This window comes from Calonectris borealis, chromosome 7, assembly GCF_964195595.1.
Source record: "Calonectris borealis chromosome 7, bCalBor7.hap1.2, whole genome shotgun sequence".
Classification (NCBI taxonomy): Eukaryota; Metazoa; Chordata; class Aves; order Procellariiformes; family Procellariidae; genus Calonectris; species Calonectris borealis.
Genome location: NC_134318.1, coordinates 38,964,685 through 38,992,569, shown reverse-complemented (window position 1 = coordinate 38,992,569; position 27,885 = coordinate 38,964,685). Strand labels below are relative to the sequence as shown.

At 36.4% G+C, this 27,885-nt stretch overlaps 1 protein-coding gene across 16 annotated transcripts in view; it reads left to right on the top strand.

The window, feature by feature from the left end:
- ATE1 (arginyltransferase 1) overlaps positions 1-27,885 on the top strand; it is an 86,194-nt gene that overhangs the window by 47,353 nt on the left and 10,956 nt on the right. For 10 of the 16 annotated variants that reach the window (XM_075155207.1, XM_075155203.1, XM_075155220.1 and 7 more), the window contains one exon: positions 16,280-16,400. The exons of 2 other annotated variants lie outside the window; for them this stretch is intronic. In XM_075155207.1, coding sequence (XP_075011308.1) covers positions 16,280-16,400 — 121 coding nt within the window. Of the gene's footprint in view, positions 1-145; positions 179-7,171; positions 7,211-8,609; positions 10,809-16,279; positions 16,401-21,812; positions 22,182-27,885 lie in introns of those variants that run through there. 4 more of the 16 variants (XM_075155208.1, XM_075155213.1, XM_075155211.1 and 1 more) reach the window with 4 other exon arrangements.

Below are 27,885 nucleotides of genomic sequence, written 5' to 3'. Positions count from 1 at the left end.
TTGGGACTTGGGCTGAGTTATTTTTAGTGTCAAGGTTTGTGACTAAGTGACTAGGAAAGCACACGTGTATATGCTCTTTAATCTCTCTGCTGTTCATTCTGGTTTAGCTAGTCTCTGTTAAAAGTTACATTTTTCTTTCTTTCAGGAGAGAATACTGCATTAAATGAGGTGACAAAACATAGAGGGTTTTATGGCTGTTCCTTATAGTGCCTATGGAGATCCACTGGATGAGTTTTATCTTCCTTATTAGAGTAAATTATTATTTATAGTATTACAGTAAATGCTGGAAGTGGCAGCTCAAAGAAGGTAACAAATTAAAATAAGCAAAACCCAGAGCAAAGATGCGATAATACTGGATTGCAGATGATGGTAATTAACGGTGTTTTCACACCAGCAGCATATTACTAGTAGGGGAGGAGCTTACTTTGTGTTATCCTGTGGTAGCCAGCAACGTTATTCAGATGCAAATAATTTAAAAACAAATCTATACTCTCTTTAATTGGTATTAGAGGCAGCAGTTGAAGTTTGTGGAGCCTGGCAGGCTCTTGGGTGGTGCTATGTTTTCATGAAGACTATCATGAGGGCACTGGAGCTCTGGGAGATTGCATGGAGCAGGGCCCTGAGCAGAAGGGTCAATGGAGAAGTGAAATATTTCCGTTAAAGCTTCTTTAAAACTTTTTCTTAATGTAATAAAATCAATTCCCTAAGGCTTTCAAAGGTTACCTTACTGGGGAGGCCTAGCGAGACCTGGGGGCTGTTCTATAAGGAATGACTGAAACTGTTAAGAGTAGTTATTTGCTGTGTTAGATGTGTAGGATAATTTTGGGATTCTTACTAGAAAGGTTTCAAGGGAGTAGATTATCTTTTTTAATAGAATATTATACTGTTTGCTTCCTTCGCCTTTCTTGTTCAGAATAAAAATGTTTTTACAAATAACACTGAGCTACAATGACAAAAAAAGGGTGTGAAAATGACCCCATTGTCAACTAATTGAAGAAGAATGGATTCGTGGAGCAAAAGTACATAGGAACCAAATTCTCTGCTCATCCCAACACAAGTGCACTGTTGTTTTATGAATGGACAGAAGACAAGATGAGCTTTTTGTTCCACTGATTTTATTTATTTATTTAAGATATTGAGGCTAGTGTTCTGAAGGGCTACGTAGTGCTAGGTCAGTAAAGTTGATCCATGATTTATTTTATGATTTTTTTTTTTTACATTCTTTCCATTTTAGTCTTTACCAGTTGGCATCGTGTGGCTTGCTATTAATTTTTTAAAATTATCTTCCATTCGGGGGAAAGGAGAGGAAAGCAGAGAGAGATTACAGTATATTTTGGGGGGGCTTGCTATTCTTTGCATCCTCCATTTATATCTTACCGTGGCAGTGAAGGACACTGAGTAAAAAGCTATAGGGCTGGCTGAGAGCCAGAGAGCCGGTCCCAAGTTCTGCCCCTGCTTCTCGGTTTGGGCAATCTGAGGATGCTATAGGGAGATCAGGTGGGAAGGTCTTGATAGGGAGAAGCTTTGGGGCTGCTCCACCACAATTCCTGCTAAAATTAGGTGTGGCATTGAGAAAGGATCCAAAGGACAGCACCTGTGCAGCCTAAATTTTTGCAAGATGGTATTTTATGTGTTTCTCTAAATTGCTGTGTGCTTCTAATAGAGCTCAATTTGTAAGCCCTGACTGAAACTATTTTAGAAGATAAATTGGTTTCTTTCTCAGAACTGGATGCTGTTTGTTGCTGATGATGGTTTAATGGATTTATAAGCACAAAATGATTCTCTGTCAGCGGGGGACATAACTCTGTATGTTAAATGCCTTCTTGATCACATTGATGACTGAATTGTTAATCCTCAAATGCTGTACTAACAGCCCCCACCTTCTGATGAAGTTTTAAACGATAGTACATTTACCTCCTTTACTTGTGATATGGGAAGAAGTTAGTGTGATGATCCAAGAACAAAGATGCGAATATTCCTCAAGCCAATACCCATTAAGTTGGAAAAGTTGCAAATTGCCACAAAAGTATCTAAAATCTCTAGTACAAGCTAAATTCTGCGTAAAATGGGCTTTCTTTAATCCTCATGCCTCTGTGGTGGTTACATGTCTTTAGAGCAACAACAAACAGGAATGAGTGTGAACCTTCTCCCGAGAGTCTCTTAAAACTGCAGATATTGTTCCTTCCCTGAGATTTATGAACTCTTTCTGGGTTTTCAGCCAAATCTTTGGCTCCTGGCTGCGTTAGGTTGCTTGGACTATGCAACACCAACAGAAAACTTCCCTAAAGGGGCAGCTGGAGACCTTCTGCAGGGGGTGGTGGTGGAGGCTTCTGCCAAGCCTCCTCAGCACAACACCTCCCAGCGCCCACTGCTCGCTGCTGTACATTGAAACAGCTCCAGATGCCACCAAGGCTGAACAGGAGGCAGAAAAGTTTAGAAACACTTTTTGCCACTGTCCTTCAGATGTGTAGATCTGGATTAAACTGTTGTGTCAATATTTAATGCCATATGATGCTAAGCATACAAGTATTTATTATACTTTGCTCTCTATTTTGAAAATGTGTTAAAAATGCATGGAACTGCTTTCATGTTTCAAGATATGTATGCACATGAATACAATGTGGAGCTTTATTGATTTTAAAATAAAGGAAGGTGATTGCTTTGGCAATTTTTAATTACTTTAACTCTGAAAAGTGAGGATTATAAACTGTTAGAATGTCAATAAAGTGCTTGATTTTTATAAGTGCAGTTCTAATTTTAACACTCACCTAATCCTATATTTGGGTGTATGTTTAATATACCCTTGAATTACCAGGTTTTGGTATGATCAGGACTTAATGTAGCATATGGTATAGTTTCTGATTGCAGCCCATCTGCCTTCAAACTTGTTTTCTTCTCCGAAGGTGATTATAAAGAAAACAGTTTCCAAACATCTGGCATTAAGAGAAAACTGAAGTGTTGATGTTTCAGCTGAAAGACTTTGGGGATACATAATGTTAAACAGTATGTTTTCCTAAACATGCAAGTAGACATTTGTGTACCTTTTAATGGTAGTAATTCAGATGAAAGCATAATAGTGAATCTGTTCTAACCAACTATGAGAATAGCGTTGGGCAGTTTTACAGAGCCACAAGCATGCACGTGTGTATTTACATTGCTAATAGATGCAAAAGCTGCATGCAGAATTACCACTACAGAATTTGCTACTATAATTTCATTTTGTTCGGTTTTGTATAATAAAAATGGACTTACTTGACAAGAATTGCGGTATTACAAGTTTTATATTTTGTTTATAATTAAGGAGACAGAATTCATTAACTTAAGGAGGAGTTTGAAAACAAGTCAATGTCAAAAAGAACATGTTGAAAGGATAGAATTATTTTTACTATACTATGTCCTCAGGCAGTTATTCTTCCCTGCAAAATAGTTTAACAAAAATTCAATACATCTCTCTGTCTGGCCATATTTTCTATGTCTTATTCCTACATTTGTTTAGTGTTCCTATATTTGGATTCTTTCCCCACGTTCTTATATTTAGCACGGTCCCAGAGGGACTCAAATGCATTGAAGCCTAGAAACTCTGGGGCTCTCCCAGTTTGGTATTTCTTCTGGCAACTAATATAGCTACAGCCTGTTTTTCAGTTTCGAGTCTTAAGGCTGAGAAGATGAACGGAAGCTGGTATGGGCTGTGGGGGCAGTTCAGGTTCTGCTTTCTGCAGCATTGGGGTTTTTGGCTCTTTATAGTAGGTCTTTGCGTGTGCTGTAGTTGGGGGGGGTGATGCCTGGCTGCTTTACTTCACGCATTTCCAGTTTTGGAGACCACATACCATCTCTGCTATGGTGACAAAACTTAACACTTTTTTTGCAATACAGTTTTTTGTCTCATTTTGAGACCGTTGCAGTGAGGTCAATAATGGCTTCAGTTCAGAGGTGTGGCTTGTGAGCTCCACATGCTGAGATGGTCCCAGGGTGATGTAGGATGGTCTCCTGCTGAGAACGGCCTCCTCGGAGAGCACAGAGAGTTTTGTTTACAAATTCCCCTCTCCCAGCAAACAAAGCAAGCTTGTTTAACAAACACTTGACAAACAAAATGGACCTAAAATTAGAATGCTTATTTCATGAATGAAAACTTACTATGAAAATAAACATTTTTAGGGACAATAGAAGAAAGTTCTTTTCAAGTGCACTTCTTTTGATGGTCCAGAATTTTTGTACAGATACTTGTTGATACTTTGTACATATAGCGGTTGCTTTACTTGCTGTTAAGGTTTAAGTTCTAACACATGCTTGGAATGGTAAAGTGAGCCTTTTTATTTATTTATTCATTTTTTTAATCTGCAGATGTAGGGGAGAAAAGTACGTTTAGATTTTTCGGCAGAGGTGTGTTACTCTATCCTATAAATTGTAGACACTTAAACACTGAGATTTATCATTGCCTTTTTTTCTCCTTCAGATATTTAGTCTGAATAACATCTTTTTGTGTGTGTTAAGGATGTGTTAACTTGAATTTTACAATATTATTTAGTCAAGATTCTGCAGAAGTTAAGTTTTTACTAATAAGCTTTCCTGTGCTGTTTTCTCCACTTTGTCCTACAACTTTACTCTTTTCTTCTATCCTAAAATTAGTTAACACCTATTTGCGTATATATACCACTGTTGTTGAAGTTGTTTCTTCAATACTGGGTTGTGTATATTTCAGTGTTGAATGACTAAAGGTAAATTATTTGGCTTTTACTAGGTTTTTTTATTGTTGGACTTGAAAAAACATGTCAAGTGTACCATATATTCATAGAAAGCCTTAAAGTTAAAAATCTTGTAGTGTTCTGAATTATCAATTCCTAGATGTATGAGAGCAAATAGAAATGAAAAAAGCTGGAGTGGCAATTTTTGAAGTGACGTTGTTTTTCGCATGATTTGATTGCGTAAACGCTATAAATGCTTTTGAAAATCCCACATAACATATTGTAATCTAAAGCCACTATCTCTCATCTGAATTCTTAATTAGGAGTATATTTCAACTCATGCACATCAGTGTTTCACAATTTGAAAAGCTGTCAATTAGTCTAGTATTTATTATGTCTTCAAATGTTCCACAGACTGAATCAATAGCTGGGCATGAAGGTGAAGTATGAAATTATTTATTCAGTATAAGGCTACCATCAGCCCAGAATTTCCTGGGTATATCTTATTTTCTTGCCCTCAGTCTTGTCTGGCTAGATTTTTGGCAAGTCCTATGTGTTTCTGGCTGGGTTTTTGGAAACCCCATTAGAGGCAGAAGCAAGAGTTTGGAAAAGTCTAGTACAGAGGTAGTATTCCCAGTGGTGGTGTGATGGGTGTAGGTGGTAATGCAGAGATAGATGTGGTGTGGAAGGCTGAGCAGAAGGGGCACTGAGTAGCAAGTGCTAACCTGGGCTCTGAGCGGCTTGGGCTCATGGGGGGTTGAGTGGGATGAAGGGTTGAGTTTTGGAGCTGGGAGAAGAAAAGGTTTGGGGCTCCAGGGAAAACTCTTTGAGGATAGTCATTGGAGAGATGCTAGGGAAAGATGGGGAAAACTTGGACACTGATGAGCGCTGGCGCTTGCTGGGGAAAATTAAATGTATGAAATTAAGGTACCTTAATTAAGGTAATTCATACCTTAGATGTATGAAATTAAGGCACGAGGTTTTGGAGGTAACCACAGAACACATCGGCTGTAATGGGGAGTTTGATTTTAAGATAGACGTACAGGCAAAGAATTGTCAAAAGGGTTAAAAATGTACAAAAATTCATGGACAGGAAGAAACGCAGGTTTCTGTGTGCCATGTTGGTGCACAGTAGTGAACAGTTTTATCCAGAAGCCGAGAATCTGCAGTTGGGTTGAGTTGTGAGAGCAATGCATGTGTTATGCATGTATAAAAAGAGTAAATTGGAGACTTCATAGATACAGTATTTACTTTTCAGGTATCTTGCTGTAGAATATACCTGCTTTTCTTTTGTGTCATCCTTTAGAATTATTGCTTTAAAAGATGAGAAAAAACAGATTTCAGTTGAAGTGAGTCATATGAGTAAGGGCAGCAGGCTTAGTCCCTGTTTTCTTTTAATCATGACAAAGGATTAAAAAGTTAATTTGCATTGGTTTACTTTTTGGTATATCATAATCACGGTCAAAAAATAAAAATAAAAAATTATGCACACTGCCCTCACGCCCATTTCTGTGTGCTGGTAGTTTACTTCTGGTGAATGTTAATTTTCTGGTTCCCTGTGCAGTTGTACAGAAAAATATTTTAAAACGTGCTCACTTTCATTTAAATTCTATCAATTTAATTTTGTGTTTGGATATTTTTTTTTCTATTAAATAAACATGGTCTGTAGTGTTTTTACTTTGATAACTAGATAGTAGAAGCCTCTTTGACAGGGCATTAATTTAGCTTTCCTGTGGAGTGTGTCTGTAAGCTGCTTAGATGAATGCTGTTCTTTTAGATATGACTCCACATATGAATGTTTAAAGCTATTTGATATCAATGTGACAATCCTGTGTATGTAAGTGTAAAGCGTGAGTATGATATATTAGGTTGTGCATTTTTTCCTGTGGTTATTTCACTTTATGTTAAATATAAGAAAATAAACTTTAATACTTAATTTCATACATTTAATTTAATGAACTCAAAAAATATTGTCAGTTTATGGCAACTCTTCAAGAGAAAGATATGGGATCCACATGACTGAAACGCTCACTTCTTTTTCTTTTTTTTCTTTTTTTTTTCTTTTGCTTCTCACAGCTGCCAAAATAAACTCCTTTTGAGATAGACCTAAGTCAACATAGTTGGTGTGTCTCTAATGAAGCATTCCTCTTGAGGCCCCTACTTGGGTTTTATCTTTTTGTCACAGTTTTTTTTAATCTATCCTTCCAAGTTTAATGCTAGGGTCTCCTTAAGAATTTCTGCTGCAGATTTAAAGTAAACAAGTTCTATTTCAGTAATCATACCATTTTTATTCCCCAAGACCTTTGTTTTTTGAAGTAAAAAGGCAACGTGTATTACATTTTTTCCTGTAATATACTTGATATTTTTTTAAGTTGTTGAAAAAGTTAGCTAAAATTCAGAGAAACTAATATTCATCAAATGTACGAGCTTAGCTCTTCTTTCTTACTGTTTTCTGCTCAAGGCTTCTCAAACTGCGCTACTTTTTTTAGGATTCTTGTGTGGCTTCTCTATGAGCAAGATGGATACTAGCTTCCCGCTTCAGAAGTATGTCCGTGTGGTACCGTGTTTAATTAGCTTCTTCCCAACTGGATGTTTAATGGCAATTTCCAGTAAATGTTAACTGGTTTTATCTATTTTATTTAAAATCACAGAAATAATGTTTTTTCCTATAAAATCTTCGAACATTTGGCTGTTTTAATTTCATGGGGAATCTCAGTCTGTAAATGTGTACAAATACACCTTGAATTAGAAACATTCTTTAGAATTTCAGGCTTGTGTTGATGTCACTATTCTGCCAGTATAGTATCACTGAAATATTAGTATCACTAAATATTAGTAAATGAGAGAGATAAAATAGCAATATTTGAAGCTATGCAATGTTTTAATATTCTTGGTGGCAGTGTCTGGAATTCCAGCCACAAATGTACGGTATGGTTTTCCTGGAAGTACCATCCCCTATAAGCATCTCTTATTTTTGTATGCCAAACACAAAGTTTATGTAGCAACATTGAAGGCTAAAGTTAGTTACAGTAGTCTATTTTAATAAAATGCCATTGTGTACAGCACAGATTAGGCGATATAAGCAAAAAAGAAATAATAATAAAAAAAGGAACCTTGGGAAGTACAAAAAGGCGAAATAGATGCATCAACAATCTGGTGATGTAAAAGTACTTAGAAAACATACTTAAAAAGTGACCGGAATTTTATGTAAGCTTTTTTGAGTAGCTACATACTTGTAATATTTCTCTTTGTTTCTCAGTTTCAGAAGTTGTCCTCATACTTGTCTGTCATTTGGATATTATTATTTCAGCTTTGGATAAACACTCAGCCAACTTAGGGCAGTTCAGAATCCATAAACTTGCTGTTTCTGTCATCAGAAGTCTGGAACCAGGGTACAATAGCTGTTGTAGGGTAAATAATACTCGTTATTGGTCTTGAAGGGACCATTTTGTAAGGTTTTGTACTGTTGTCTCTACATACATGGCAAATTCAGCCTAGTAGCATGCACTGTTTGGATTAAGCTTACTGAAATCTAAGAACAGTAAATGTAGAACTTGTTTGTGTGTATGTATCTATCCATCTATCTATCTTAGCCAGAAAAAAAAATGAGTGAGAACAGGTATGGGGTGGGAATAGGCACAGATGTTTAATGGCTTGTGTCCAAGTTCAGAAATGTTACTGTACACTAGACACCCATTGGCTTGAATAAATCTCAAAGCGCAAAGAATATGAACATAAAAGACTGGCAACCGCCCCCCTGCAAAAGTTATCTTTAAATTATCTTTTCGGAAGTATTCATTTAAATATGTGTTTGTCTATCTAGTCATCAGAGAGATGTTAAAAGTATAGTTTTTATGATGTAATTCCTAACATACAGATTTTTTTTTTTCCTCTTTTGTGCAAGCCTAATCACTGGCTTTCTTTCAGATATAGTGGCTTTAATACGGTGACTTCAGATAGGGTGGCTTTAGTTGCTTAGAACAAGCAACGGAAAACTCTCACGTACTGGTCTTTATAAATGAAAAAGCACAAACTATTGGCAAGAAGTCTTGGAGGAGGGAGTAACGCTTGAAAGTGGTTGACAGAGTATGCCCAGAGCTGTGCGTTATCTTTAGCTTTGGACAGTTGCATCCCAAGCTGACAAAACAGAGATGATAAACGCCCGCCGTGCACACATCACTTGTGCAGCAGCCCTCCACGACAGTGAAGTGAAAGTCTCTTAGGCATACTAATTACTGTTAACTTTTAAACTGGAAACCAGAATTATCTCGTTGATTAATACGGTGGTGTTAGAGAGGATAATGGGGTCTGTCTGACTGTGGTCATGGATATACGTTATCTCAAGCAGCACTTTGTTGGCTTCTTGGATCTTGCTGATGGCACGTTTGTATATTAAATGTGTAGCAGTTCATAGCTAGTATCTTGTCACATAAACATCCACAGCCTCCCTTAGCTTGTTATACTCAGTGAGTGGAGGGAAAGATAATATTGGCATACAAAAGGAGGAAGAAGAGCTGGACAGAGTTAGAGACTAAAGGGGAAAGGAAAAAAAAAAACCTGTCCCAAATTTTCCCCTTTTTCCTTAGCGGAAAGCAATTTTTTCTCTAGCAGTCCATGAGCCTTTTCAGACACCTGTTGGCCATTTTCCAGTATCAAAAGCAAGACAGAAAGTGTTAAATATTTCAGATGATTTTTATGAAAGAGAACAAGGTGAAAGCAGCTATTTAGAGTGTACGCTGAGTTATGAAGATAGCAGAATCCAAACAATTCAGGAGATTCCTAGGAATAGCATGTGTTGGGAAAACGAATGATAATGCTTTCTGAAAGTATTTCAAGGGGAGGGAAGTATTTCTTTAAGTGCTTCTGTGCAGACCACCATAGGCAAATAAAGTGCTGAGATTTACCTTAAATCAGAGTGAAATTTAAGATTAATTTAATCCAGTTTTCGTGGTGGGTTAAGAGCATGCCAAATAATGGCATGATAGTTGTAGGATATTGAGCATGACTCTTGGCTGTCTTCCTTTTTGTCTTTTATTCATTATCTGAATCTGTTTTACACTTACCCGAGATATTTTATTTACCTGAGGGACACTGTGAAAACCTTCTGAAACGCTAAAAATATTTTATATTGAGTGAAGAACGGCTAAATATGAATATACAGTCAATATTTGTAGGAAAGTATTTGTTTCCTGCTAGTTGTAAGACATCTAGGAAACAAGTGCCATAACTATTTTCTCCTTGGAAACAATGTATCATTAGTTATTTCTGTTAATAGTTTACATTGAATTGGGAAATAAACAGAAGAGAGGTGAAAGTTGGCAAATTAGACCATTGCTTTGGTCAGTCAGTTTGAAGATTGTTGGGGTACATTTAAAAACAAAATAGCAAAAAAGTAACGTCATAACAATTTAACTGATCTGAATAAGTGTTGGTACACTTCTATTGGAAATACGACTTGAAATATTTGCATTTCACTTACAGGAAATCAAACAATATGGGAGAAGGAGAGCATTTGCTCTGCATTTCTATATTTGAGATGCATTGGGAAGCGCATTACAGCTCCCTGGCTGGCCTGTAAAATTCCCATTACTCAGGTTTTGTGCCTCTGATAAATGTAACTAAAAGAATGAGAATCAGCACAGCTTTTTGAAGAGGAAGGAATAGTTCCCTTGCACTTTATATACTTCTCAAAAGTGGTTTGAGTTTTATGAGCTAGGAAATGAATTCTGGTTATTATTCATAACATCTTTTAAGGATTACAATGCCTTATTCTTTAATAACAGAAAGGTGGCTAAGCTCTCAAGAGTGCAACTCTTGGGTCCTAAAAATGTTGATTGCATAATTAATTCAAAGTTTGCGGTTCGAATAAAATCAACTTATTTGATACTGGCACTGGAGTATCAGGCAGTCTGTTTGCTCATGCGACTGTGGACCCCACGGTTAAATCCAACTTGTTTCTTACTCATTGAGTTACCCACAAAGTACACTACATTGGCTGATTTAACCCCTCTTTGGTATATACTTTCTTGTATGCTGAATACTTTTTGATGATCAATCTGAAGTCTCTTATTGATAAATAAAGCTGCTTTCTTTATTCCACATCTATTAATTTTGGGGGGCGTTGTTTGTTTAAAAAGATTAAAAAGAAAAAAGTGACTATCAGGTGGGAGTGAATTTGTATAGGTTGTTTTGGGGTGGATTTTTTTTGTTGTTTTTCTGAAGAATTTCAGGCCTTCCACAGATGGATCCCATGTGAGTGACTGCGGACAGTTGGAGGCAGCAGCGGATTCAGACGTTCAGCTCTTTGTCCCCGCCGGCGCTGGCTCACCGCGCGGGCGCGGCGCGGCACGGTCCAGCCTCCGCCTGTGAAAACACAGCAGTGAGAGTTACTTGCAAAGGACTCTCCTGGGGATCGATAAAGCCTATTTCTGTTTATGTAATGAAATCAGGGAGCAAGGGTCTGCTGTTGTACTTTGCTGATGGGATTCCAGCGGGGTTGTCTTTCAATGAAAAGACTGAATTTAATAAACCTGTAGTCTGGCGCGCTCTTTCTCGGGCGGTGCTGCCTGGCTCTAATGGATTGCTGTTGATAATTTAGGGTTACTTTGTTTACGTAGTCTGAGAGCTTCTTTTTAAGCAGCTGGCTGGAAATGGAGATGAAGGCAGTCTTAATTCACTTTTAATAAAAGATCAATGGGTTTATTGTGAAAAAATAGAATACAGATGTAAACTGTACCTGATAAAAGAATTAAATGTGTGTTTAACCTTCCTATTTTGTTTTTTCAGTGCTACTGGTGCTTGACCTTCTTCATTTTTGAGACTATTCTCTTTCTTGGTAGTTTTACATTTTAAATTTTACTTAGACTGCAAAAACAAACTCTGCTGGTGTTTTTCATCTCAAGTGCTTACCAAATCCCTCAGATTTTACAAAATATTTAGAAAGTAATCTCCAGACTAAAGCCGCATTAAAACCTTTGCCCTTCCTGTGGAACAAAAGTTCAGAGAAGTTCTGGTCGATTCTGATTTGGAAACTGTAAAACAAAAAATATCATGGTGTGAAGTATTAATTTAGGCTTGGCAGCCTCACTGTAAAATTTATTTCCAGAAGTTTCCAATTAAAATGCAGCATGTCTAATAGTATAAGGGAAAGCACCTTAAAGGCTCTTTCTTTTATATTATATAAGAGGAAAAATGCCCCAAACATTAGTGAAAATAAAATTTCTTGGAGGTATTTTTTATTAAACAAGCAGTCACATTTATATTGCAATGAATTGACTTGGTAGAAGAAACCACATACTCAGGAATTTCTTAGCTATACTAATTTTTAGTATTGCTTTTTAATCAAGCCTGATCTGACTAATCAAGATAGATTAGTCAGATAGTTATAAAGATGCACTTTTTTCTTTTGGTTTTCTTTGTATCTTCATTATACCTTGTGCTCTCCTGCTCCATGAACAATGAAGTTTGGATGTTTTCCTCCTGTGGCCCTTCCCCCTGTTTCAAACGAGAGAAAGCAAGATTGGAAAGAGGGCAGATTGATGGTTAAAGGTATAGAATACCTCATGTAAGAGGATGCAGTAAAGAATTTAGGTCCCTTCAGACTGATGGAGGTACCATATTTGTCTGTAAAATCATGAGTGGCATGATTTTCACTGCATTTCTGTAATAAGGGTAGGAATGTTCATCATACAGAACTACCGTTTGCAGATTGAAGTACATCAAAGCAGTTGTTTAGGATTATCGAATGGCAAAATGCATTATTACTGAAGTTATCTGGTTGTGGAAGGATCTATATTGCAGATCTGTTGGAGATCGAGAGAGTATTGGCAGAGTAACACTGTATGCTTATACTGTTCTCTTAGTCTTCATTGAGTATTTTCTATTGACGGCTGTCAGAGGTGGGATATTTGACTATACCATGGACATCTGGTATGATCTGCAGTGGATGTTATGTTATAACAGTTCCAGATGTGTTAATACTCTGTCTCAAGAAAGGTATTTCTGGATGTCCGTGAAAATTTTCAACAGCATCAAAAATAATGAAATTTTAGGCAAATGTATTTTTTTATTTCCAAAGTCATTTCAAAATAGCACATTTTTCATCTTGCTGGGTATTTCTCGACAAAAAGTAGATGCACAGACAGAAAGATGTGCCGTTGTTGTATATTGACAGAGTACATTTCATCCGCAGGTGGTATTGGATTTAAGAAGCTGAAACACAAGACAAGTGCTTAGGGACAGTCTGAAAGATGATACTTTTTGTTGAAAGTCCTGTAGTTAAGTATTCCCAAGATGGCCTGGACAGCATAAACGGTTCTACTGTGCAAGAGCTTTTATATTATGAGATAAAAGAAAGCAAGATGTTTTCAGTTGTGGAATTTTACCATAGACAGAATTACTTCTGAAATGTATGCTCATTTAATCTGAAGCCAAAGAGAAATGATTTTCAAAAACAGTTTTGCAAATCTGATGTTCTTCTACTGTGATAAATAGCTCTGCAGCAGTTCCCTTCAAGAGAACCCTTCTATTTTGGATTTAAGCTGGGTGTATACTGCAAATCAGCAATATTAAGAATAAGAAGGAATACCAATAGTATGCTTAGAGGCAATTTTTTTAGATGATGTAATCATTTTAGAATGAATAATGAAATTTGAACATTTTTCTTGAAGTACAGGTGCTCCTGTACACGAGGCAGAATCTGGCTGGGTTCTCAAGTTCAGATTTTTTCACAGTCCAGGAATAAAAGGGGAGAGGGGAAAAAAAAAAGTGAGGTGGATTCGTAGTTGTTTATTATCATATTGAGGTTTTAAACATTTATAAGAAAGAAAGTAAATGGAGAGTAAGTGCTTAGGAGAGGGGAAAAAAAAAGGCAAATGGCCTTAGAAATTATTGCATTTGATTTAACAAATTCTGTGGATTCCCTTTTTACTTCTATCAATATAGACACAGTGCCAATGCTGTTCATGGGGAAACTCGCCTCAATATGTCTCTGTGTTCCCACTTCCTCCACGGAATGAGTCATGGGATGTGGGTTTAACCAGTAGTGTAAATAAAATGCCTTTACAGCAGAAATATCTTCTAGTATGTTTGGAAATACTTTTAGAAAGGGAGGATATTGAAGAGCATCAATGGCTTATTTAATTTTTACCTCTAATTACATTGTGTGTCACTGGTCAGTAATGTGTCATCACCTCAGCCTCACATATCTTCAGGGAAGTTTATTAACAAGATTCTAAATTTTGGGGGAAGAAAACATCTAAAGGAAGTCACCTCAGAACTATTTCTTCCCTCTTCCCTCCTAAGTAGGATATTTTGATGCCTAAAATAAATTCTGAATCTACAGTGATGGGGTGGATAATCAAATTTTCCCATTACTGTTTTGCTCAGTACTAAAGAAGCTCTTTTTTGTTATAACCAAACTAGTAATGCTGCAATGCAGTTAATTTTATACATCCCATTTTATGACCGAATATGACATTATAGAAGTAATTGGGAAATTTAGAATAGGGCAATGTAGTGATATGATTTGCACACGTGGGATTCCTAAATGTGATTTATTTCAAGACGTAGGGGCAGTAATTTCTAGGAAAACTAAGTGACTGAGCAATCGTTACTTATACCCGTGGGTATTCCCATGCTACTAGGAAAGACTAAACTGCCACCTTGTACTTTCTGTGCTTAAGCGACAGCTCTGAAGGACAGTCACTTGGCTATTTCTGCCTTCTTGGCCAGTTGAGAAAATGTCTTTAAATCAAGTAATTATGTTCTAATTTTTTTTTAAAATCTGACTGAAAAGGCATATTTTTTCCCTAAGTCCTTAAATTGTTTCATCTGAGTAATGGTGACTAAAAGTGTTCTTTAAGCATTACCTTCACATACCTTTCAACTATTTCTGTTTAGATAGCGTAACATTTCAAAGCGGTTTATTTAATAATGTCATTTCCATTCTCTAGCTTTAGAGGATTTTCTGAGGCCTTGAGGTTTAAGCTTCTGCATGGAATTGGAGGAATATTGTTTTAACTTAATACAGAAATTTGCATTTAATTAAAAAAAAAAAAAAACAAAAATGAACAACGGTAGTTAAAGTCAATCCTGAATGTTTTTCAAATGAGAAAATCAGAGTCATACAAACTCATTTCGGAAAGATACATCAGGTGTTTGACAAGGTTCAGCATGAAGCTTTTTTTTTTTTCATGTGGACAGTTATGAAAAGATATCTTTTATGAAAGATAATTTTGTATTTCTTACTCTTCTTATTTAAAGTTGGTGGGAAATACATAATGAAAAAAGTTAATTCTGCTATAAATATTGTGAAGAGTCAAACAGTAAGAGAATAAAAGGAATTGGGAATCTCTGCAAACATTCAAAAAATGGTTCTTCTGACTCTCCAGAATTGGGTGTTGCAGCATAAGGGTGTGTCTAAAAGAATAGCAGAGCTTGTGAATGCGACTTTTTAAAGTACTACTTTATCACCAGGCTGTAGTCACAGTAATTATCTATCTCCCTTCCCAAACATTGGTCAGCTTCATTCAAGACCACTTTGCATTTTCATGGTAGATGTTGGAAAAAAATCAACTTCATATCAAGATAATCATCTTCATTACCTATTTAATATCATTGATATGAAGAACTCGTAGTTGCATCGACTGCAGTGGGATTTCTTATAATGCCCAGTCTTTTAACTGTTGCCTCCAAACCTGTATAATTGAGATCCTTAAATTTTTTGATTCTATTTATTGTATGCCTGTTTTTCAAGATGATATGTGTAATGAATTTTCAGTTTAAAAATTAATTTGGTATTGCCACCATATGGCTCTGAACACTGAGAGGATATGGATTAAATGAATAATGGCTCAAAGATAGATTTTTGACTTAAGTTATAGGCCGATGAATAATCTTATTTTAAATCAAATGAAGATCTGATTAGAGGAGGTGGTTAGTGCTGAGGTGGTGATTTGCTGTGTAGCTGAAGGGAAAATAATTACGGCTGTTTAGTTTCTGGGAATGTCTGCAAAGAGTATCTTTTTAATAAATCAACAAAAAATGGTAGAATTTCACTAATCATTACCTGTAAGCTATTCCAGGAAAAACTCCATGAATTAAAAAGAAAATGTTACTATTTAAGTAGCAATGAACAAAATGCTCCATCACTAATGCAATAAAAATAGCATCCTGCTTACTGTTAAATATTTTTTTTTTCTATTTGAGTTTTTTTTTTTGGTCTCCATTATTTGCTAGAATGACCCACACTTGAGACGAGCTGCTTTTGGAGGTGCTGAGTTTTTTAGTGTTGGCACCAGCTCAGCAGAACTCTAGAGAGTAACTTAAATACAGAGTTTCAGTATGCAAAGCCAAAACTTTTCTAGTTCATCTTGGATACCGTAAAAATCTGTTATGTTAATTTTACTTTTTCTTCAAGTACCAAGGTTAAGTTTGTATTCCTGAGATGGTGCTGGAGTTACTACAGGAGATTAGATTAAAACTATTCCTTGTTCATAGGAAAATCTGGGAAGTTGTAGCCAGAGTGTTCTTGTGCAACTGATATGACTACTCTTTTTGGTTTTTTCTTTTTTTTTTTCTTCTTTTCTCCTTTCTAGGGTCAGTATAGGCCCTCTGACTTGTTGTGTCCAGAGACATACGTCTGGACACCTATTGAGCAATGTCTACCCCTGCTTGAGCACTCAAAATACTGTCGATTCAACCAGGACGTAAAAGCAGGTAAGTTTACAAGTAGTGATAGCTCTGTAAATTGTCTTGGTTTTGTAATGTATTGATATAATCTGCTGCTGAAGCATTATGGAAATCTTATCTGTAAAGGATAAATAGTGTAAAATTCAAACTCCTCCAGCAAGCATTAGCAAATAGAGGGTTTTAAGTCAATTCTGTTTTACAGACTATATGTAGTTCAAAATTAACACATATTGCTGGTTAGATAATTGCTGTCAGATAATTTTATTTGTTATTCTGTGCATGGACAAACCCGATCAAATAATTATTCCTCCCTTAGATTCCAGTCGGATGAATGCATAAAGAAAGAAAATTAAAATCAATACAGGAAAGTGAAAGGGGTGGAGAAGCTTAAAGGCATCAGGTGCTTTTGTTAAGCAAAACTAGCAGATTTAGTTTAACAATCTGTCAGAGAATTTGAAGAATACAATAAACAGCAGAAACACCTTAAACATTTTGAAGTAGATGGGACGTAGATTTTTACAGTCTGTAAAATAGATACTTAGTGATTTGCCAGCACAGAATGGTCAAAAATATTACTGACCAGAACGCAATACAGTAATGATACTGCAAACCAATGCAATCAAATGGGAAAAAATACACGTACTTGCTTTAGCTACTGACTCTGTGGGCTGATTGCGGGCCCCAAGGGAGCTGTGTTAGAGAATGCTTGGTGTGGTGCTTGGGTAGAAAACAAAAAACTGATTTAACTTTTTTTATTAATTGCAAATTGCTGAATATCTTCTTCTTGAAATTTTCTCTTTCCCTACTGAATAACAGTTGAGAAAGGTTGTGGTATTATTCAGAGATGTTGGTGATTAAGCTCAAGAGTACATAACACCATGGTCTGTTTGTAGCCATCAAAATACAGATTTACCTGTCTCTGAGTTTGAGGAGTCTTCAACAGCTGCTGCTTTCTTTTCATTTTTCATGGCTGTAGTTTAATAACATTTTTATTCACTAGCCGGTTAACTGTTGGAAGGGCAGGATGTAGATAAATTAAAGGAATTTGAAGAGAGATGACTGCTTAAGCAGGACTGTGACCTTCTGGAGAAGCTGCTTCACTTTCTTGCTTTTCTTTATCCTGTGCATGTTACCATTTGTGCTGCGCCTTGGTTGCTCAACTGGAACCCTAAGATAATAATACTTCCTAATTGTAAATGTTCTGAAAGGGTAATACTCTAGTTAAAACACTACAGTAATGAGATGAAATACGTTTCTAGATATAGATACTGATTTGAAAGTTTTAATAGCAGAATTATGTTCTGTGTAAATAGAGAATGTTCTTTATGGATTGTGCAGGTAGCCATGCAGTGCAGTGGGAAATTGGGGAGCATGCTTGGATGCTCTTTGAAAAGAGTATCTGTCACCATGGGAAAAGCTCAATGCATAAGAGATTTAAACGGGCAGCACATCCTGTCTTGGTCAGCTAGAATCGTCATTGGATTGGTAAGAGGAAATTGGAAAAAAATTACAAAGGTAGGAGAAAGAAGAGAAATGGTTTTGGAGGCCAGTGGTGTTCAAGATACTCTTGTTATTCAGAAATAAAAGAAGTGCATTCACTTAAGCGTAAAAATGATAACTAAACTACTGCCTTTGAAGGTGTTAACCCCGTACAAGCAAAGGGGCATAATCTTCTTGATTCTGTGAAATTCCTGTGGCATACCACGCATTTGGAAACTGCAGGATATAAAACTTTGCATCATTATCAGTACAGAATATCGCACTCCAGACACTTCTGGAACTGTGACTTATGTCCTGTGGTTTAAGGAAATTAAAACATAGCTACATGTTGAAATGCACTGGACCTGCTGTGAGCTTATAGTCATTTGAGGTTTAAGTAGTTTCTAGCTCTAAGGAAGCTATTTCTCAACAGTAAAATCAGTTTGCTTCTTAATTCTTTACTCTCTACAATAGTCAGTAATATGAGTTTAATGAAGTTACGGTGAATTTAAAAAAGAGCAATAGGAATGATGGTGTGCTTTATTCCTCTTGAATCAGCTTTCTGTAATACTGCCCATAATTATGTCAGTTAAGTAGGTCATGATTTATCAGGAGTGGGACTTCTGACGTAGAAACAGAGAGCAATAACCAGATCCAGTAAACAATTGGGAGAAACAGTGTGACTTGCATTGCTGCCTGGGGCAATAAAACAGTCACTGGAAATGGCCATCTTTTAATATTGTCTGTAATGTCAGAAAATTTCTGAAACATTACCTCGCAATAGTTCATCATGTTTGCCAATTTTTGAACTTCTTTTCCATGCCTTTAAAAAAATAAAAAAATTGCCTAATAAATTTACCAGTTGCAGGTTATGAAAATGCATTATAGAACAGCACCAAGTGCTACTTCAGGAGAGGGTGCTATGCGCTCTGACCTTCCAAGTCTCTCCAATATGAAAAGGCTTTCTGAGTATTCATAACACAGTACATTGCAGAGCTCCTTCCTATAATCAGATTTATTTTTTCTTTTCTGAAAAAAAAAAAGGAAAAGAAAAAAGAGATGCTTACAAAAAGTAGCAAAATTTTTCTAAAGTATTCAGAAAATATTAATTGATATTTGCGGAGGATTTTTGCCTGTTTTGCATTATGTGGTTGTCCCAAGCTTGAGCATTTTCAAATGGTTTTAAAGTGTATTGTTTTCCATCCCCTTCTCCTCTGACATCTAATTCTTTTGTTAACAGTCGGAGAATGAAGAAGAGAGGACAGACAAACTCAACAAAGTTCTTAACTCTTTATACCACAGAGATAAGTCTAAAAAAGTATCTATCAGTTAATAACTTAAAAAAGCAATCATAGGAACAATAATAACTTTTTATTGTTTTGGATGGCAAATCGTGGGTGCCTGATGGTTGAAATAGGTCCAACTCTTTACTACTTCTGGCCAGTGTAATGAGATTCAACCTTACTTAACCTCAAAACACTTTGTTCATACAGAGGCAACGATGAGATCTTGTGCCAGCAAACTCTCATATCTGATGTTTAAATAAACTGCTAGTAGGCTCTTTATGTGCAGTTCCTAACATGTATTGAAAAACAACAGTTACTTCAGAAAAAAAAATTCCATAGCAATGCTTAGACAGCATTCATGGGTAAAAGGTCATGTTTGTCAAATATTCTTGCTTTTATAAATTACCAGTTTTGCCTAAATTACTCATGCCTCAGAATAGATTTTTCATTTTTGTTGTCTGTTCAATTTGAAAAATTCAGAAGACCTGGCATCGTCTTATAAATGAGAGAGGTTTATTAGGATTCTGATATGTTTATTATTAAACAGTGGCCAGTCATTTACTTACAAATAAATAAGGAGTTAGTGAGGTAGGGCAGTAATAGAGGCTTTGGACACTGATGCATTCTGAAAAGTGAGATAGTGCTAAACTGTATCTAAAGGGCCATTAGCCTTTACTTTGTAAGAATGAACCCTATGTGAAATGAAGCTATAAGTACAGATGGAATTATGTTGAAGAAAAAAGAAGTTAATTAAAAGATTGCTCGGCAGATAAGGACTTGTCAGGGACTTTGACAACATATCAAAACTGATGAGCAAAATTCAGTCACATAATAGTGTCTGCTAAAATATTCCTGGGCGTGGTCTCTCTGTCACACCTTCCTCTTCTCAAAACTGGTCTTCAGGGTTTTACTTCATTAATACTTTTAACTAACAGCTTTGCCCATGGAACAAATGCAGTATGAAAAGAATTCTAAATCATTTACTTGGTACCCTGGCAATACTTTTATCCTTCCACTTTTCTGAGACTAACCAACAGACATCTTTTTTTCTAAGATCTGTTGAGAATTTCAGTTTGTTGCTCCTGAGAGAAGCCTGTGAAAAATGTCTTCATGAAGTAAAATCTTTATGCAAATCCACTTTTGGGATGGTAATTAAATTAGTGGGAAACTTCAAATCTTTCTCCCCATCACCACTGGACTGTCAACATCTTTAAGAAGCAATATCAGATAAGGGCAGATATAATCCCAATCTAAAGTGGTGGCTTCAAAGCCTTCATAGTTTTATAGCCTCCTGACAGCGTCAGGAAACGTGGGGTGTATGTGTGCCAACCGGGGCAAAGAGAGCGTTTCTACCCAAGTGAAAAAGCCGTGCTTGATCCGAATTGCTAGGCATGGCCCACAGCAATCTCGGTGGTGGAAGCCGCTTCCCACCTTCCTGTGTCCGCTGCTTTGAGCAGAAGCTTTGAGTAATGCGGATCAAAAAGGACTTGAATGCTTTTTTTTCTTGACTGATTTGTTTGCTGAAGTTGATAAACTGACTAAGCTAATATACAGCTGTTCAACTTCCTGTATATCTAATAACAGAGTGAAATCAAAATGAAATTGAATGGAATACATTAGTTAAAATTAAAGTACTTTCTCCAGTGTTGAAAAAAACACATGACAAAGGCATACATAGACTCCTCTGTGTTGGCTTTGTGTGTTCTTGGAGACGAGACGCTCTTTGCTCCAGAGAGTACACTCTAACACAAACCACGGTGGATGCAAATGGATGGTATAAAGAAACAGAGAAGCACTTCTGGTTTGTCTAGTCAATTATAGTAACAGACTAAATTATAGGCTATTGATAGGCTAAATAGTAATAGACTAAACAGACTAAACTATGAATTTTTTTGTAACCATCACAGTGAAGGAGAGTTTTGAAGAGGGATCTAAGGAAGTACATTAGTTATCTTTTAGAGTCTATGGAGAAATCTTTCGCAGCATGAGAGGTGTAGGAGAAATGAAGAATATGGGGAGACACAAAGGAGTTTCATTCAAAACCAGATATACTGGTCTGGGATATCAGATCCCATAGTCAGTCCAAGGTAGAACTTGCATTACTGCCTGTAGGTGCTAGGAATGAAGATGGGGTTGAAACAGACTGTGGAAAGCTTTAGAAGTGAGGTCGGTCTGATGTGATTAGAGTATGGGTAGCTGGTAGAGACATGCATGGAAAGATGGGGAAGTAAATTTTGCAGTCGTTCACATAGGTAGAATGATGAGAAGGACGACTTGCCAAGAACAGAAGAAAGCTGTTGAATTAAGTAATGGTAGGATTAAAACCTGAAAATCCAGATAGATATTTGTAAAGATGAATAAGAGAGGCTGTTTTTTAGATACGCTATGTAGAAAGAAACTAGATGTGAAAACCTGAAGCGATTACAAAGCCAAGGTCATACACCAGCAGAAATTTGCCAGTGCCTAACAATTCAGCAACCACGTTCCTCATTGTTCTTGATGCAGACCAGACTTTGCCATCTCCACACAGCAATAAAGATCTTGCTTCTTCCAGTAGGGGAGTGGAGGTCCTTAGAAGAATTTAGGTTTTAGACTATTTCCAGCTGGTCTGAGCCAAAATGACGATAGGCATTGGAATCAAGAGAAGATAATTTGTTTTTTCTGTGCTTTTCAGTGATCTGCCTGCAGCCACCCAGGAACTGGTGAGGCTATGTCTGCACGAAAGACAGATGTTGAAATCCAAAAAGTCTTACAAATTGCCTTATGTTCACATCCAAGTCTTAACCATCTGAAAAAAAAACCCAACACTAAAATTAGTGGCTGAGCTCTCTTTTCCAGCAGTATTGGTCCAATGATGAGTGCCAGAATCCTGGGACGTTACACACATCTATGTAGAGGTCAGAAGCTGAAGTGAGAGGTCTCACTGCAGGCTCACAAGAATCACTCTGTAAAACCCCCCATTTGATATATTACCTTACGAACACAGTTGATACCAGATCACTATTGGTTTTGAGTTACTGAACTAAAGAAAATTGCTTAAGATTTCCAGTCTTTTTCTGTAGTAGTCTTGTAACTTTTATTGCAAGTTTTTACCAGGTTTTTAAAACTTCTCCATTTTCTTTGCTACATACAAAATGAAAATTTTCACAGCTTTGCAGCATTGTTATTCTGCTGCACATAATAAGCTAGGGTAGCAAAAGGCAAACAACATTCCCAGTATTTAATAACTTCTGAATCCTCTTATTAGCGACTTGATTAAACACCTTAATGCTTCTTGCAAGAAAATGAGGGTGATTAGTTCTAGTAAATAAAACTTAGAATTCTTACCCAGAAATCTGCAGGCTTGGGCAGTTATACAAAACTATTTATTTAAAAAATATATTTGTGTGCATAATGCTTTCACTAGAAAAATAATCTGTCACAACTATTTCAATAACCTTGATTTCTAGTGCTGTGTTTTTCAAAACATTTAATTTTATGTACAATTTAGATACTATTCTTTGCTGATAAAAAGGGGTTATTTCAAACATGTTTTACATTTATTGTGTATGTGAATGCAAGTATTTCGTCGATTATTTTTTCTTCTTTTTTTCCCATCAAGTACAGAAGCTAATTCATTTTAAGATATATTTAAAAGGTATAGTGTATTAGCATGATTCTGGTCTTATTCCTCCTTCCTCTCTCAACGGAAAAGCCGTGATCACGTATTTGTATCCATAAAGTGAACTGTGGTTGCCATTTGGTCTGATAGTTTAGATCCCTGGCAAAGTGATGTATATGTGTAGCGTTGCATCTTTGAATCTAGTCAGATGGATTAATGCAAAAGACAGTATACATTAATGTTTATAAGGGTAGTGTGATGCAGATTAATGTTTGTAAGGATAAATGCGCTGAAGTTCTTGAGACAATGAAAATGTAGTCACAAAACTGTCACAGATGGAAAACATTAAACAAATTGTTTAGAACTGTGCAATCATCTGATTAGGGAGACATTGCTGGTCTGCTCTAAAACAACTGCTGTTTATAATTTTTTTAAAGATACAATGTTGTGTACTTTGGAGAGTTAGGAAACAATTTAAATAAATTCTGATAGATCATAAACTAAGTTCTTCTAAAGAACTAACTTTCCACTATCTTATCAGAGCTATAGGTAATAAATTTGAAAGCTATAACCAAGAAAAAGACAGACATATCAATTATTTCTAGCAGCTCCTCTAGAAGAGACACATCTTATAAATTTTGTATCTGTTTCTTATTAAGTTTATAAACACTGGAATCATCAGAATGCGTATTTCTAAATCCAGTGTGATCCTTGAGCATACAAAATATTTAAACAATGAAGATAGTGCCAATAAGGTGTAGCCAGGCAAATTTTCCCCCACTTTTTAGTATGTTTGGATTAAATTGAAATGACTGGCATGGGGTTTAGCCTCATATGCAAAGATAGGCTTAAACATTCAGTGCTTCTGTAATAAAAAGGTAATGTTATTAACTTAATGTATGGGTCCTAAACAACTGGCACTGCATAAATTGGCTTGTGGGTTAGAAATTACACTGAACCATCAGCTCTGCAACAGAGTCTCCCAAAACAATAAATTGCAAAGACAGAAAGGTCTTTAAAATGTGATTTGAAGTACGGTCATAATATGAACTCCATTTTGCGTTGTTCTAGCAAATCTCAAACTTTACTAAATATTTGTGATTTAAAACTTTCTATTTATTGATATTCTAAATGCATCTGCTTCTGACATACATGTAGTAAACCAAGAAGCCCTTCAAGAAGCACCATCGTCTGACTTGTAGTGTAGTTCATGAAGCATTTGGCTTGGACTGAAAAATTTCCCAAAATATGTTTTAATCGAAAAAGACCGTCATAGAGATTGTGTAACAAACAGATGTATTTTGAAATTACATAATTTTTTGAGGACTTTGCTTGAAAAATAAAGATATCCTGGCATACTTCTCCCAGCATTGAAGAGATGAATCTTAGATGGTTGTGTGCTCAAGATACTCCTTTACCATTTGAATGTTGTGACATTTGATTCTCTAGCAGAATAGTTCTGCTCTTTTTTGTGACTGGACCAGAAGTGAACTCATTAGTTGGTGAAGATTCAGGGGAATGTGGGGAAGGACAAGGACTGCCAAATCTTGTAGGAATCATTTTCCATACTCAGAAGGTGTTAGAAACACAAGAACAGAAATTAAAAATTAAATAATGTGGAATAAGTAGAGCGATCATGCAGATTTGTTTCATGCCGAGGATAACTAGCATATGGGATTAGTTTCAAAATGTGATAAAAGTTAAAAGCTGTAATTAGGTGCAGATACAGAGCAGCTGTGGAAGCGACACCACAGGCATGTGCTGAGTCCCAGCACAGCCACACGCGACCAGCCACCACGGCAAGCTTTTTCCAGGGTCAGACCTTTTGTAATGATCCTCGGTGCCTCAGAACATGTTTACTCTTTGCGCTGGTGACATCATCCCGACTTTTCACATGCAACATAATTGATTCCATGTTTCAATTAATTTAGCCAGTAAATTGATTGCTGTAATCTGATTTATTTAGCTGATAAGCTACTGCCAATTGCTTCAGTTTTGCCTATTTCATGGAAACGCTTGCATTTGTAATTCTCAGCTTGACTCTTGTATTTGTTTTTTTTCCTCCTTCTCATATATCAATCGTAACGAGGACTTCGCTTTGCCCTTCTTTTTAAAGGTCCTCTTAGTGTTTTCTGCCATTTTCACTTCTACACAGTTCAAATATTTTAATAAATAGTATTTAACTCTTTTACTCTTTCAGATTTTTTCCTCTTTCCGTCCCATTTTTTGGAGCTGTAACTCCCTAAAGCATAACCCTGTAACTTTTGTCTTTCGTACTATCCTTTATTCCATTGGTTTTACTGTCATGTTAAGCTTGGGGCTCAGTACTGCGTTTTGCTGTTGGCTTGAAGCGGCATTAAAACCTGTGGTTAAAAGTCCCTGGAAGTCTGGTTGAAAGTGGAACTGCCTCCTGGGAAGCCTTCTTGTGAAAGTCTGAAGTCCTCGTTAGTACCCCTTCGCTATCAGTTGGCTTGGGGTCAGTCCCATGGGAAGATTTTGCTTCAGGAAAAGAAACAAAGCTGCCAACATTTTTTATTCTTGCATAAATGTGATGAAAATAAGTATATGGAAATATATTTATAAAATAGAATTTTAAAAAAATCCAGAATTGCTAAAATTCCCTTTATTTTAATTAATATTGCTATCTCGGCCACAAAAGATTTTTTTAATTCCCTGGAAGCAAGGTTATAATCCAGAGGGTGATGATGGCCTATTAAAGTTACAAAGTGTGTTTTCTTAATTTGTTTATGCAATGCAAAATGACTCTAAAATATATAAAATGAGGCAATAATGCTATTCCTCCATTGTTTGCCCTTGTAAAATTAATTTGACATGAAAAATAAGGTCTGAAACGCTTTTACATGTCATAAATGTCATCTTTGCAATCAGTGGAAGCTGCAGAAATTCAGATACAGGGCAGGACAGACATGATTTGCTCTCGCACAGGCATGAAGGTCAGTACGTCATCTTAGGCATGTTCGTGCTACAAATCTTAGACTGGCTCATTAATGCAACTTTGTAGTTAGAAAATTAGTGATTTTAGTGGAGGTTGAGTATTTGGCTTCTTGGGTAAATCTTACTGAATTACGAGGTATTTTAGCTACCAGTTGAAATGAAAATGCAGTTTATGTAGTGTTTGTTTTTTCTTATGCAAAATGTGTTCAGGAAATAGATCAAATAAGCTGTTCTGTTTGAGATGTCAGTGTAGTTACTAGTTTTAAAGTTCTATAGGAGTTAGTAATTGAGGTAAGCATTCTGTGTTTATCTTAGAAAAATATTTATTCATGATTTTCATGAGAAATGAATGAAATATTTCATTCATCCCTAATAGGAAGTGTTTGTGTGGCAGTTGCTTTCCATCCCTCATCTTTTCTGTTTAAGATGCATCCCTAATTTAGTATTCTCAACCTTTAATTCACAGATTTAATAGCACGTTTAATGTGTCTCTCCCAACAGTAACTGAGTCACTTTTGATGAAGTTCTTGAGATGACAGGTACCTTACTAACTTTTCTGGAAAGACACGTGTGCAGTGTTGATTCCCTATTAGCGAGCAAATTAGAGAATTGATTTTATTTGCTGTTTCCAAGGGCTGGTTCGATTTTGACCATCGTTTTCCATTCTGTCTTTAAAGAAAAATGAGCAGCTCAAAATATTGAACATTCCTGTGTTGTTCTGAATAACTTGGGTACTTTGAGGAACAGAAAAACTCAGCTAACAAAGGTTCTGAGAAGCACTGCGGAGGGGCATCTGATGCAGGATAAAGCTTGGTCAGTCTCATCAATGCTGACCCAGAGCCAATAAACCTTCCCAGAACCCAGCGTGATCAGACTCACACATTAGAAATGCCTGCAGAGCCCAGCAAAAATGAGTTGGGAAATGAATGAGCTTATAAACTTGACGTAGCTAGCGTGGATCTGCAAAACTACCTTGTGCAGTCTGCTGATTGCCTGGGTCCTGCAGTCGCAGAACCTAGTTTAGGGAGACAGACTGCAGGGCCACGCACAGAACTAGGGTCTTACAGCGTTCATGCATTTAAAACCTAGCTGTACCTGCTGCAGTTCTGCTTCTGGCCTTTCTATGCATGGTACATGTAAACTGAACGCATAATTGAAAGTTGCCTGGATGACCAAAAAGGGTACTAAAAACAAGAAAAAAGAAAAAACCACAAAAGCCTCCTTGGTATGCAGTTAAAATTCTTCCTTGGCAATTCACATTCTCATTTCTCGTATCTGAAGTCATCAAGAGTAGTGTCAGAGATACAACTTCAGAAGAATTGACTAGTTCATTTTGTCTTCTAGAAGAGCATCTGAAAGTGAAATAGTTATCGATGTACCATCTGCTAGATTATATTCAAATTTTTTTTGGCCTTAGTTTCTTGACTTTGGAGGCAAACTGGATACTGTTTTCAGGTAGGAAGTTGTTCAGTCTCATTTAACTAACGTTTTCCCAGGTACTACTAGTCTTTTTTGTAGTGTATCCCTGAAAAGTAAGTCCTTGGAGAAATATCAATATCATTTAAATCTAGCCCTTTGGTATCCTTTCTCAGTCACCATGTTTTAGGATAACAAATTAAGGTAGATTAGAATCATTGTATTATCTGAGAGCTCCTTATAAATAAACTGGGAATTTTATACTTACTATTTTATGTGCATCTCTTTCAAATATGTCCAAAACAGAGGGCCATACTTGGATTTTAGTGTTAGGCAATGTAGTCAAAGGATTGTATTTGCAGGTAAGCAGAAGCCTTTGCAGGTTGCTGTGAATTACAGCTGAAAACGAGAACTGCTATGAATTGCTGTATTCACAGGAAATGTTTTCCATTGGCTCCTATTCATGTTTACTACTAGAATAATGAGAGTCAAAACACAATGAGTTATTGTTTCCGCGTGGCACAGCAGGGTTAGCGGATTTTGAATGCATTTGTCAAGTGATTAGTCTGCTTGCTTCTCAAGATTGAATTGCAAATCATAAACCAGTTGTATGATTTCAGGCACAAAGCCCAAAAGTTTTGTTCGTAAGATGTCTTTAGGATTTACCCTTGTTGTAACATCCTGTCTTTACCCATTTTTAAGGTTCCCTGTAAGTTATACTTGTAAAACTGTAGTTCTTCTGTCTTCATGTTTTAAGGATCATTGATAATATTTT